Source organism: Neolamprologus multifasciatus, chromosome 1 (assembly GCF_963576455.1).
Source record: "Neolamprologus multifasciatus chromosome 1, fNeoMul1.2, whole genome shotgun sequence".
In the NCBI taxonomy this organism is placed as follows: domain Eukaryota; kingdom Metazoa; phylum Chordata; class Actinopteri; order Cichliformes; family Cichlidae; genus Neolamprologus; species Neolamprologus multifasciatus.
Window position 1 is genome coordinate 32,240,859 of NC_140439.1, and position 14,403 is coordinate 32,255,261.

At 42.8% G+C, this 14,403-nt stretch overlaps 1 protein-coding gene across 1 annotated transcript in view; it reads right to left on the bottom strand.

The window, feature by feature from the left end:
- Positions 1-812: 812 nt before the first annotated feature.
- The window catches only part of cskl (c-src tyrosine kinase-like), a 48,833-nt gene continuing 35,242 nt past the window's right edge, over positions 813-14,403 (bottom strand). Inside the window, exons 5-13 of the mRNA XM_085146615.1 lie at positions 12,013-12,232; positions 7,317-7,410; positions 6,742-6,807; positions 6,529-6,628; positions 6,248-6,338; positions 5,646-5,719; positions 4,909-5,104; positions 3,850-3,936; positions 813-3,531 (exon numbers count right to left, since the gene is read on the bottom strand). Of these exons, the coding sequence (XP_085002741.1) occupies positions 3,349-3,531; positions 3,850-3,936; positions 4,909-5,104; positions 5,646-5,719; positions 6,248-6,338; positions 6,529-6,628; positions 6,742-6,807; positions 7,317-7,410; positions 12,013-12,232 (1,111 nt within the window). The 3' untranslated portion in view covers positions 813-3,348. The remainder of the gene's footprint in view (positions 3,532-3,849; positions 3,937-4,908; positions 5,105-5,645; positions 5,720-6,247; positions 6,339-6,528; positions 6,629-6,741; positions 6,808-7,316; positions 7,411-12,012; positions 12,233-14,403) is intronic.

Genomic DNA, 14,403 nt, shown 5'->3' on the forward strand with positions numbered 1-14,403 from the left:
CCCCCCCACCTCACCCTCATTCTGTCACACATGTAAGTCTGTCAGGTCCAGCTTGACGTGTGGGGGAGGGACCACACAATGCACATGCCAACTGCACAAAAACATGTGCAGAGCCCTGAGCATCTTCCTCATCCTTCCCTCCCAAAAAACTGTGTTGGTGTAATCAGATTACACTGTCAGTAGAGTTGTGCCTGGCTGCTGCCAGTAGCACACATCCATAACTTATCGAAAGCTGATTAACACATCAACCCCCGTGCTTGTGCCTGCTAAGAACGAGGAGCTGTGCGGTTGTCAGGATTACTTAAGTGTGAACCAAAGACTGAGGCTTCCAGATGTGAGAGCCGTGCATTAACCGTCACTGCTATCACCACAAGCTCCTGTCACCGTGACACTTCAAGCTGGGCTTTACATTTTTAAAATATACTTTAATAATCGCACAATAGTTTACTGTAATATTAAAGAAAAAAAATAGGGTATAATGAGGTGGAAGCAGATGAGCTGCGACAGCAAATGGTGTCTCATTAAGAATCCAAACACCATTAAAGGATGCAGCTGCTTCTGACCTTTGACATGGATTGAGAAAATCTCTCGTTTGATATCTTGAGTGCCTCCTTCAGCACTGCAATTAAATCTGAGCTGAAAGCTCTGCGCTGCTCCTTTTCAGCTCCCTTGGGATCTCAGACTGTAGGATGCCTCCTGGTGGTGACTTCTGGCAGTCAGATGACATCTAGAAATCCTCCCCCAATTGCCTAATGAGCTGTAATTTTCACCAATAGCAGAGCTACTTTGGGATATTTTTTTTTTTTGCAGGGTTGGCTTCTGCAAAAGGGCCCGTCTTGTGCAGCCATGGCAGGATGGTAAATTGGAGCTGGCGCGATGAGTCCTGACAGCAGTACAGTCTTGGCCACGAGCACAAACTGCCGTGCTTACGTAACCAGCCTATTGTTACCGCCCTGTCACTGCCATTAAAATTCATAGGATTCACATGAAAATATGACCCAAACAACTGTCTGCTGCTGCAGCAGAAGATTGAGAAGCAGGCGGAAAGATGAGATTCAAATGAGCTAAAAGTGAAAGCACCACACAGATGGCCAGTCCACTGAACTCTTGGTCCCGTTTCAGCCTATAGGTCACTGTACTGGGGACAAGTGGGTCCTCTCCAAAGAGCAGAGGAGGCACAGTGAAGGCAGCACTGGGAACAACTCAGCTGACACTCCTTCACACCTTGATGACAAACCCCATCTGTTTGTAGCAGTACTATCACAGAATGATCACATGAGGATTATTTATAGCTGCAGGTGTAAAACACTCCTCTAGATCCTTCAGTCGTTTTGCTTTCTGATCTGCATCACAAAAAAGGTAAAGAGTTGAACGGTTATATCAAAGAACTCTTTTCTATTGTTGTGTTTTGATATTATTCCTTTTACAAGGGAAAATAAGCATTTTTCATCCTGTTAGACATCTTTAACCCTTCACATTTACTTTGCAACTCACTGAAGGGCATTAGAATGCAGAAAGCCGAGTGTGGATTTAAATGTCTCTTTAATTGGGATCAAGGGATTTCCTCATTATTGGCAGAGACAAAAGGAAAATGGCAAAACAGCAACCAAAAGTAATTTAAATATAGATTCACACAGCTCATACTCCCTGGAGAATAAACCACGAAAGTCGAGAAAACAGGATTTAGTTATATTTCCACTAAGGACTGTGATCATGATGTGAAAACCCCCCCTTCGTTTTTTAGAGCCATTAATAGCGCAGTGCCCATGTGGCTTTATTGTACCAGGATGTAAACATGTTAATTTTGTCTGGTGGAATTTACTTTGGAGCCAGCCTCTAGTGGCCAACAGAGGAATTGCAGTTTTTTTTTTTGGCATTTTAACATTTGCTTTATTTTCAACCCTGAAATTTGGCACTTGTCAAATCCAAAAACCACACATTCAAGGAGGTGGGGAGGTGCTTGTACAGTAAGACAGCACTCCTCCTGCTAAAATATGCTCTCTCTCTCACACACACACACACACTTAGATATAATTATGCAGGTGTTTCCACACTGTTCAGATGGAATGATTTATTCATAATTATGATAGCATAATAAAACAATGAACATTGAAAGCACTGACAGTTGAACCTAAGGCCTCTCACACACAGCATGCACCACCCCGACCCTAGCATTCACAGAGACACTGAACATCCCTAACGGCAAGTTGCTCCTGGCTTCTGAAAATTGTCCTTTTTTAACTCTGTCCAAGTCAGTTTTTCCTTGTTCTTTTTTTTTTTAATCCTTTAAATATATTTTGATATAAAAACAAGCCCACGTATGATGAATCAACCATGTTTGTGAACTGCCTCTCCCCCTTCTTCTCCTGTTATTGCCCTGCCACCCAACCACCCACCTACCGCTCCTCTGGGCGGTCTTTAAGGAAGGATGAACATGACACCGGCCCCCCCAAGTCTCCTCACTTCCTATTCTCGTGCTCTTCATGGACGCCTGGATTAACAAAACAAAAACCCAAAAAAAAAAAAAGTCTGATGTAAAGATGGTGGAGGTGAAGGAGATGCCACTTTAAAAAAAACCCAAACAGTTTCATAACCTCTGGAACAAAGAAAGCAATAAAAAAGATTTTGTTTAAAAAATAAAAATTGAAACCATAACAGTCCAATCAAAAGAAGTGTTGGAGGGAAGTCTGGAGCTCTGTAGACTGGAGGCACTTTGGCACAGAGCGAAGGCCCCACACCTGACAACAAGGCCGAGGGAAAGCAAGGAGGGATGCAAGGAAGGAATGACAGAGTTGGGCTGAAAGGCATGCAAAGCCACATGGTGATATGAGAATCTGGGAATGATCGAGTGGGGTGGACTGGAGAAGAAAAGAGCACCTGACAAACGTGGAGGAAAAGGCCAGCCTCCCCTCCAGTTAATGCCATGTTCAGGAGAGGAGGAGGAGGAGGGGAGGAAATACAAAGAAACAAAAGGGAACTTTCACATAGAAGAAGAAGAGCAATTTGGACCAAGTGACAAAGATAAGGGAGAGTGAGTGAGCAGTGGCAGGTGTAGGAGGAGGAAAGAGGAGCGGCCCATCGAGAGAAGAGGAAATTGTCTGGCAAAAGCTATACAACACAAACAGGAAAACAGTCCTAGTGTGAAAGCAGAGGACGGCTGGTGGACGGCGGAGGTCGGGGGAGGGGGCACAGCGTAGCAGTCCCACAGGTCAAGAGGCTTGGCAGGCAGGAGGAAAGTGCTGTGGTCCCTCTTCTCCTTCTCCTGCTCCTCCTCCCACTTTACAGCTGTGCTGGGCTGCATCTCGCCCCCGTCCTCTTCCCCCGGTACCCCCCACAAGCACCACCTCTTCACAGGTAGAGCTCCTTGGCTCTGATATGCTGGAGCTTCTCCCTCAGCATGCGGAAGGAGGGCCGCATCACGGGATCCAAGGTCCAGCACTGCTTCATCAGGTCGTACACCACGGCGGGGCAGCCGTCTGGGGCGTCCATCTTGTACCCTTTCTCTACCCGAGGCACCACTTCTTTCAACGGCTGAGAGACACAGACAAAGAAATGCTGACATTAGCTCAACATTTTGATCAGTCAAACTGATGCATCGGACTCAAAGGTGATGCAATATTCCAGGCAAAGGTAACTACATAACAAGAATAACTAAAAATGCGATTGTATCAACCGGTGACACATCACCCGCTTCATTTGTTTCATGGCATAAATGAGGCCAACACAGAGAACCAGCAGTTACACTGATCTTGCACAAAAAGAAATAACTGGTTCAGGCAATAAAGCCTGCCATCTGCTGGTGTATGTCAGACGTCAGCGAGCCACAGAAAATCCCATAAAGGTACTTACAATTCTAGGATAAGGCACACGCCCAAAGGAGTAGATCTCCCACAGTAGGATCCCATAACTCCAAACGTCTGACTTAGTGGAAAACCTCTGTTGGATTAAGAGAGAAGCCGAAATTCATACATTATACATAAAGGCATTCAGAAAGCAGATCAGGCTTGCGCTTCCCTCCAGACCAACAAAACCAGGTCGTACAGTACATACACCCCCACAGTGGATTTTAAACCAAACAATCAAGATGTGACTGAAGTGCACACAACTTTAATTCAAGGGGATTAACAAAAGGACTGCTTAAACTTAAGGAATTGCTGCCATTTTTATAGACAGTCCCTCATTTTCATTTTAAATATAAAGATTTCTACTCTATAACTGTCCATTTTCACTGCACTGCTGCCACAGTCATTATATTTCGGTCTGCTGCCTTGACCCTCGCATACACACACACACACACACCGTCTGTGTTTTTTTTAACCAACATTAAGATGTTGGCATCAAATTCAGAAACAAATTTCTCATTCTCAACATTTTCAGTTAAACTTAGGCCTTAATTCATTAACATTTCAGTGAATTTGTTTACACAGTGTCCTAACTTTGTTGGAAATAGAGCTGAATAATTATTTTCCCCCTCCCCATATTTGCAGCTTGTTCATCAGTCATACATTCTTTGCTGTCAGGCTCTGGGTGCCCAGAGTTACTTTATCTGGGCAGAAATTCTGGGCAGCTTGAGAGATGATTCGATTAAGATGTTGAGAAAACCTTTGGGCTTGCTTTTACTCTCCGGCAGGAAAACCGTTTATGAGCCACTAAACACCACTCTTTGTTAAACTGGGCTCTTTAAATACTTTTAGGGCAGACAAGCACACTATTAATGGACTTAACCCTAACCCCTAACCCGGGATCAAGATTATACCACTATTTAAAAGACTGTCTTGGACTGGCACTCTCATTTAAATAAACTGATATCCTGCAGCCTCCCCTTTTTAACCCATTTTAAATAAACCGCCCTTATTCAGATCAATTAAGAGTCGAGTCAGCAACAGCAACCCGGTCTCATTCAATCACCTTCTCTCTTAGTGCTTCTGGGGATGTCCATTTGACGGGCAGCTTGGCAGTGTCCTGTATGGAGGATGCCTCCTTGGTGAGGCCGAAGTCGCTGACCTTGGCGATGTTATCGTCAGAAACCAGCACATTGCGAGCTGCCAGGTCTCTGTGGACGAAGTTATTGGCCTCCAGGTACTCCATAGCTTCACACACGTCACTGCCAGGAGAGAGGATGAGTGAGAACTGGCTAACTAATATAGGGCAATAGGTGGTTGAGGATTTTACTTTTATCATCTGCCCTTGTCAGGAAAATTAGCTTGGCTAGAGGGAAAACTAAGCCATTATGATTTTCAATTTAGTTTCAGATGTAAATGCTCCAAAATGTTTTTTCACTACTGTAGGTTATTTCAAAACTTACAAGGCTGCCACAGAAAAATGAAACTTGAGCTGATTAATTTGAGACAAACATATAATAATGCTCATCTGAAAGCTTACACTCATTCTTTGTGCTGATCACAATGGACTTAACTTGCTTTAGATAACAATATTAGCTAGAAAATTATAAAATTAAAATGAATAAGGATGTATGAGTTGCAGCAAACAACGTTCATGTTACTGCTATGACACTTTTCTCCTGAAGTTCAGTAAGAACGCAGAGGGTTAAAGTGGCAGTGATTTAATTTCAGATCCCGAAAAGAGCAGTTTAAAAATGTTCCTTTTTAAATAATCTTTTAAATAATTGCTTGAAAGAGACTCACAGTGAGAACTTGAGTAAGCAGTCTCCACCGAGAACAGTCCGCCCTCGAGAGCGCAGGTAGTCCACTAGGCTGCCCTGTGGTGCAGTTTGGATTATTAACACAATGCCTACATTCAAGAAAGTCTCACAGAAAACTGCGTAGGTACATTTTTTAGCATGAATAGCCTGAGTAAAAACCAAATCGACGACCCCGTGCGAAAAAAGAAAACATGTCAAAGTATTTTTTTTAATAAGGGGAAACATTTGTTTCATCTGTACAATAACAAGTGTTTTAAAAATCCATTTGCTGTGTTACACGGGGCCACAGTCGTCATCATTTCTTGGCTTAGAAGCAAATGCCTCCTCTAGTGCACAGCCTGTAACCCCCTGTGCAGATGAAACAAACAAGATATAAATCTTTTTGTACCCGCTGAATGAGGTCAGGTGTTTTCCAGTGTCTCCTGTCTTTATGCTAAGCAAGGCTAACAACTATTTCATTAGCGTGGTTTTGACTGTGTTTTATTCTCCTAATGTACTGAACTAGCCTTTAAATCGCCGACGGTTTATGCGAGCATGTACCATTTCCAGTTTTAGAACTTGTCATAAAAGAGCACTTGGGCTGACCTTAGCCATGTATTCTGTGACGATGTAGAGACTGCCCCTCTCCTCCACGATTACCCCTAGCAACTGCACCAGGTTGTTGTGCCTCAGTTGCCTGTCGAAACACAGAAACAGAGGGGGAAAAAATGTGCGGTAAGCATGCAGTAAAATATTTTTTTAAAATCATGGTCAACCCACAAAAATGACAGAGGATGACCTAATATTTGATGAAGAAACATGTCTGCAGACAGAAACATCTTTTATAGGTGGTGTGAAGTACAAAAAGCAATAGCTGTGGATCTTACGTCATGACAGAAGCCTCAGCGATGAAAGCCTGTGCTGTAGCGTCATTTTTGATGCACTTGACCGCCACCTTGGTCCCTCTGTAGTCTCCTACCATCACATCTGACAAGGACACAGAGGGGACAACGTTTTAGTACATTCTCCAAGGTGACCTTGGCCTGATGTGAGAAATGAAAATGAAATGTGAAAATATCCTGTTTAAATTAGCTTCTTACCCCCAAACTCCCCTTTGCCAATGGTCTGGAGGAGTTTCAACTCTTTTCTGTTCAAGGCCCAGCCACCTGCCAAAAGAGGACGTTAATGACACTCTGCAATCATAATGTAAGTAATAATATGATTCCAAAAAGGCGTTATGAAAAAAATCCTCTTACTCTCCGTCGTTCATGACTTTGCAGTTACAGCAGCTATTTTCTTGTTAAAATAACTTTGACGATGATGTATATCCTTTAAGCAGGAGAATTAATCTTTGCATTTCTCTAGTGTAAGAATTAGCCGGGTCAGATCGGTATGTGAGGGTAAATAAAGACAGACAGAGCTGGAGATTGACCTTGAGAGCCGGTGAAGCCCAGCAGTCGTTCCCAGCCACACAAAGATTAACCGCCCTCTGTTGATTAATGCTATTAAAGCTCGTAGGAGACGCAGGATTTCTCTGTACACTGTGTGTGTGTGTTCATGCATCTGATACTGTGAGGTTAATGTGGCATATAAAGACAAGCATAACAAAGTGTCCCTGTGTGTATTGGTGCCAGTGTCCCTGTAGGGCTGTGTAATGAGCTCTGTGTGCTCTTACTCCTAGAGAATTCGTCTTGCGCTGCCACTGTTCCCTCCATCAACTTCGGTTTAATCAGCCTGGTACAAAGGCCATCAGCGTCTTTGGTGTAGTGCTGGAGAGAGAAAGTTTGAGAATTAAATACAATCTCCATGCATAAAGAAAAAAAAGTCTGTATGCTTCAAGTGTTAAAAGTTACAAAGAAAATCCTCTCTCAAAAGGTTTTCCCTGAATTTAGGTCAGCAGTATATACTGTACTGTGCCACTGTACCTAGCTGAACGATCCGATACGGATGTTCTTGGATTACTTCATACTGTTGAGTCTATATACAAGCTTTTGATATGCAAAACAAAAGCGAGGCTGATGTTCGGGGCCACCCTCTGCAGAAAAATGTGACGGTAGCGATGAAAAGAAGATTCAAGCTGTGTTGTCAGATTTTATGAGAGGAGGCTCCATCCACCAAACAGGCACAGCATGACAGGTTTTCCTTTTATCAACATGCATCTTTGTTAAAGATGAGGAGGCTCGTCTGGAGGGACGACAGAATCCCGGCCTTATTTCCATATGAAAGATGGAATAAAACAGGAGCAGCAAAGTTGGGAGGATTTACAGCAGAGTACAAAGCGAGAAAACACAGTTAGGTGTTCGCCTGAAGTTTAAGGGTTGCTTCTGCTGCTCTGTAAAATTTAACTCCAGCTCCAGTCAGAAGTACTCTATTAAAACAGTGTGTTTCTAATCAGCTCCAGTTACAAAAGACATGAGTACATTTTCAGATTTGCCTTTTTTCCAGCTCTAAAACAAACCAAAAAACATCCACCAGATTAAAGTTTTATTACTTTAAAGCTCTATTTTTTTCTTTAAATTCATGTAGTTAAAGAGACAGCTGATCCACTATGTCTAAACTTACTAAAGGTCTTTTATGTGTCTTTCACTGCATTTCCATTTGAAATGATTCCTACTCATGTTACACAGAGACTCATCCACTGTGTAAAACATTTGAGCTTCCTTCCCTTTAAGACAGATTTCTTTTGATTGGCTGTCCTTTGGTAAAGTTTGTGGGTGGGTCTCCTATGCTCACAGCCTGAGTTGCGTGTCTGAGATGACCAAATTATGGATATCAGCCCTTACTGACATCATGCAGACCCATTAGTAGACTTGTTTGTTACTGGAAAATTTGAACATGTTTAATATGATATGAGCATCCACCATTGTAAAACAAAATAAGAAAAAGCATAAGGTGTAGTCTCTTTAAGCTACTTCAGATGTGGACAGATCAAGGGACAACAATACAAAGGGCAAGTCACTTATAAAATTACATCCCCTGCAGCTTTGGCTAATATATATAAAATGCTTAAATAATCAATACACTACAGAAAAGTAACTATCAACAGAAGTCAGTTAAAAAACGAACAAACTTGGGAAACACTTGGGAAATGTTTAAACCTCTGCTGGACACTGTCAGTATTAGTGTAAAGGTGAGGTTCCTGGGGAGCATTTACTGTGGGAACAAAGAGGAGGCTGAGAGGGCTGGTGCATTTAAACCAAGCTGACAATGCAGGGATGACTCGTCTACCTACAGAGAGCTCTGCTGTCAGATGGAGGCAGCGTGCAAAGTATGTGGTGCAACCGGTCTTTGGGCCACTCTGGCATGTACTGTTGTTGGTCTGTCTGCCAGCCACGGAGAAGAGCGAGGTTATAACATATAAACATCTGAAGTGACAATGACAGTGACAAGTGTCCACTGCAGCTGCTGTCTGTACTTTTTATACTGTATTTCTGATCTTTTAAGATCTTTTTTCACAATCCTCTCATTCAAGATGAACTCTTCTGTCACTCCCTTCCCTATTCTGGCCCACTTGTCAACCAATCGCCTTTCAGCAGACGCATACATCACCTGCTTCCAGCGATGTGCAGATAGGTTTTGGAAGACTGCATGGCAGCAGACCTGACATGGGTGAAAATGCCTCTCTGCTGTCTGTCCAAATGGAAACGTGTATGCAGACAGACACATTTGTGGGACCATATTACACTTTACAGTTCATCCTTATAAAGACAACAAAATAATCGAATCCCACTCCATATCTGCTTATCAATTTAGGTTAGTATTACAAAGGCAAGGACCCTGTTTATCACGGCAAGTAAAGAAATAAAGACCATCTGCGTTGAATTGCAAAGACAAAAAAGAAGAAGAAGTAATCATGTGAAAAGAAATCAGTGCCTCCTTAAGTGATAGCAGAAGTTACATAAATCATGAAACCTCTTTGTGACCACTGTTACACAACTGTGGACTGATGTGATGACTATAGACTGTAAGATATGATTATAACCACCAGGGGGCAGCATGGTGAAGGAAGGCTGAAGACAAATTAACTGCACGTGTAAAATAGTCAGTTATACACAAATGATGCATTTAGATTATATTCAGCATTCATCAGGTCATTATTTATCATGTCTGAAGCGTTGCCTATATGATCTTGAAAAAGACAGCCCTGAAAGGACCTTAATTAGCATTGCTTATGTAACACATAATCACTGAAATGCAATCTTAGAATGCATGAAAATGTGTTTTTAGAGCACAAGTGGCTAAATCACAATCTTTCCATGTGTAATTAGCAGAAAAAGGTGTGATCACAGAGTTAGAGCAGCCAATGAGCACCCTAACAGACAATACTTTGACTGTGCAATTACACCCCTAAAAATACCATATGGAGCGAGCTTTGCTTTTGTTTTGTTATTTTTAAAAACCACATGCATCAGAGGATGCACTGACTGAAGACAGAGGTCTGCCAGCATTTGATGTGTAGGTCTACATGAAGAATAACAACAGAGCAGAGGAACACCGAGCAAGCCGGAAAAACACACAAGAATGTAAGGAATTCTATCATGGGCAATTATAGAGAAAGAAGACACAAGGGAATGCAGACAGGCTACAGAATAAAGATGTAGAGAGATACCGAAAGAAAGAAACATAGCGGGGTAAAGCAGGGAGACAGTGGAGGGCGAAAGGAAGATACTGAGATGAGAGGAGGAGGAGGACAGAAAGCAATATGCCAGGTAGCCACCAGGGAACACAAAGAGAGAAAGAAAGGAGGAGAGAGGGAGGTGGAGAAAGGAAGTAGAGGCTGAACCGAGCCCGGAGGGTGAGTGTGTGTTGGAGAGTGTGTGTGTGAGAGAGAGATTGTGGGTGGCTGATAACAAGAATGCGCTGGGGCTGTAGATGGTCTCGTTGCCAGCTGGCACATTCCTGCCTGTCCACTTCCAACGCCCCGCAAGGCAAAAAAGATGAGGCCCAATTAAAAGTGTGATAGCCGCCAATCCAGCTCTTCTCTTTATCTAAGAGGATGAAAGGCCTTTATCTCGCTCCCTCTCCGTTTCTATCATCATGTCTCCCCATCTTCCCCTTTCCACACTCCGTCCTTCCTCTGAACCAGCTTACAGAGAGCAGTCAGGGAGTGAGAGGATCAGACAGCTTTTTGAAGGATACGTACTTGAGTCAGAGTTTTGGGAGAAGTCCACAGAGATATTCAGCATGTGTGTCCTTTACAGAGTTATGTAATCAAACTGCTGCATCATTTATCACCGTATAACTACCATAACTTATTTCTATTAGCTGTCGTGCCATGAAGTTTAGAAGATAGATTCCAATTGTTTATTCCTAATAAAAAAACCTACTTTTTTTGTTGATTCAAACATTTACATTTTCCTTTTTACCAAACAAATAAAAAATAATCAATAACCAAAGACTGCAGGTGTAATGTAAGATAATCAGCTTTTAATGCAACTGACTGACTGTCACAAACGCTAGGGGAATGTGATGGGATCATTGTGTGACCTAATGGACAATGAGATACAATATTTAACTGTAGAAAATAAGTGATATATGAGGCTTTTAGCTCTGTAATAGACTAGAAACCGGTCTCTCGTACAGTGTTAACTGTGTTAAGATCTAAAACACCTTTGATAGACAGACGAAGCATATCTGAGGGGATAAACAGTTGGCCTGAAACAAACAGAAATATAAATTCTCATAGGAATTATATAACAACCTTTTAAGGGGAAAACAGAAAAAACAAAACAAGTAGATTTGTTTTCCTGCTGCTCTTCAGTTTTACTGAAGAAACTCTGCTTGTTTCGGCTGCTCCCTTATTCACAAGGGGTCACCGCAGCAGATGTAGCACATGTTTGATTTGGCAGATTTCTTCCACCAGATGACCTTCCTAACGCAACCCTCCCACAGGAGGAGATTTGGTTCTCCTCCTGGTCTCAAATTGGGATCTTTCATGTGTCAGGCACATGTGTTAGTTGCTAAACTATGGAGCCACCCTTTCTGAAGAAACCCTAAGATGGAATAAACTTTGTAAAATCACCAACTTTTTTACTGTAGCAGTTATTTTAAGGATCGATACTTTAATTTGAGCTACCTAAATAAAATTTAGCCTAGCTCTCTGTGACTTTCAGGATAGAGGAAGTATGCACTGGAACATTAAAACAAGGTGACATTTAAAGTTTCATTTTCTTACAAATCGCTCTCTTTGACGTTCAGTTAAATGCCTCAAGTCTTTCGGCTCTTAAAAACAAAAACCAGCTGGAAATGATGATGAGAAGGCATTCATCGTTTTTTTACTGCCAAACTGAATGTCAGTAGTACTATTAAAGGTGTTCTGTCAACAAAATTGGACTACAAATAGCAGCTATATGTTCTCCATCCTTCCTCACCTCCACCAGCTGCATGAGGTTCTCAAAATACTCCTCCTCGTCGATGGTGAGTTTGCCGTTGTGGTAGATGATGCGGTAGTGCTCCACCTTGCCATCACAGCTGACACACAGGGTGTAATCTCCAGGATAGTTGGTGCTTTCCCTCACCAGGAATAAACCCGTCTCTGGAGGGTAGAGGAGCCGCTCGGCCTGCTCCCGAGTTATCTTCCCATGAAACCAGCTGGAGAGAGTGAAGAGAGGGGTGGAAATGAAGGACGTGAGGAGACAAAGAGGGAAGAGGGAGAGAGAGTATGTCAGACAAAAAGGACACACAGGATTGACTGGAGGTGTTTTATGGCCGTACACAGAGTGTTTATGTAACAATGACGTTGTTTGATCTATGTACAGAAACTCAACTTGTACCATTTTTTAAGAACATATCTCCAAAAAGAGAGAGAGAAAAGAAAACAACTACATTTCAATCATACAGAGGTACCAAATTCCATGTATCATGGCCCACAGCCTTCCTCTGAAATGAGAAGTGAAAAACAAGAGGGGGGCAGTAATGGGAAGCCGACAGCAGCACTTCCACCCTGTTCAGCTTGAATGGCGCAGGGGCGAGGCTGTCTGATCTTGGGGAGTCAGTGAAAAAGTACCTGAACCCAAACAACAGGAAACATGGTGCTAAAACGCGCACACGCATGCGTGCGCACACACACGTACACAAAGCCTGGGGCAGAGTCGGAAACTGACATACAGGCACTGCAATAACAGGAAAATGCAAAAGCTGCTCAGACGAGGCGGGGAGCAGGAGAAAACCAAGTCACCCATTCCCGACTGCGGTCAGAGAGACCAAGAGACGGATTGAACTTTCACCACCCGCTGTAGCGAAAAGCAGGGAGATCAAAAACCAACTCCACCTCCTGCTAAGCTAAAAAGCCGATCACAATTCTGTTGGTTGTGGCAACAAAGAAACACTTGCTTCCTGATTTAGAAGCTAACCGTTACACAACGAGCATCAACCTCGCCATATGGCTTGATAGGAGGCATCTATATGCTACCGAAGGACGGATTAGACAGATCACACACTTTGATCTACTCAACCACCATCTTTACAATCATCTTTTACAAAAACACTGCTGTTGCTTTTCAATGATAATGCATCCTCCGTCGAGCTTAAATGGTAAACGTTTTTTAATCTTTGTTAGATACATTTCAGTTTCCTACAACAAAAGCTAACGCCCTATTTCAGTATTCTGAATTTCCTTCCATTCACAGCTATTGATCTGTGGTATTAAGCATAAACACAGGGGGGGGTATCCCATGTACCCTGCTGATTTCTGCCACTATTTGTATGAAAGGTCACATTAGCCACCAAGAATTGCAAAGCACAAAGTCTCCTTGTCAGCACTGGCTGGTCAATGGGTGGTAATTAACAACTATGAATGATTTAGCCCACTTTCCTCTGGCTGCCTCTGTCACGCCCTCCTCCTCTTCAATCACTCCACTTGGTCTCCTCAGACAGCAGAGGCCCTTGTGGTAAAGCTGCTTAACATGGCTCGAGTTGATTAGATCAGAATAGGGAGCTTCTCCGATGGAGAGAAGCTCTTTAACTCCCAATAATCCGAGAGCAGGCGCCAAGAGAGGATGGCCCCAGTAACACAAAGCCCAGTGGTAGACACACACTTGCTGCTTTGTCTCCAGAAATTAACCGCAGTTTTCAGAAATGACATCATATTGAAGTAAAAGTGAACAACATGTTCAGCACATCTTGGAAGGAATGGGCAGGACAGCACAGATGAATGCGCCAGCTTTCTTTAGGGTGGTTTGGTTACATGGGTCAGATATCTGCCACATGAGGGCAGTAGATGGAGCAGAGTCAAATAAAGGAGGCAAGCGCTGTATCTACAGCCGAGTATCAACCGATACGGGTGAACATTAAAGCAGAAAACCACAGATGAACCCTTATGTAACCCAGAAGAGAGGGAGAGGTCCTCTCCGAGACATTTGCTGATGATTCATAAAAAATCCAAAAGTCCCTGCAGGATACAGAGAAACGACTTCTGATGACTTGAGTTTAAAAAACACTGAACTATGCAGTGATCTCAAAGGCAGCAATTAGAGCCGAAGGTCAGGATGTGAAAGCATGCTGAATATATGGGAGTCAAAGAGCAGTGAGTTAGTTTCATAGCACCCTCTTCTTTCCTCCTTTCTTTTAGAAAAGCAACTCTGAGAAGGACATTTGGTTATGGCTGAAAACAAGTTTCATTCATTTCATTCTGAGCTACAGATTAATTACAGCTGTTCCCCACGTTAGCCTTTAATAATCAGTGTTGTTGTGTGCACACAAATCCCTTGTAGCTGCACAAGGCTCATTTTAAGTTACTGCACCACCGGGCCTCCTAATATCAC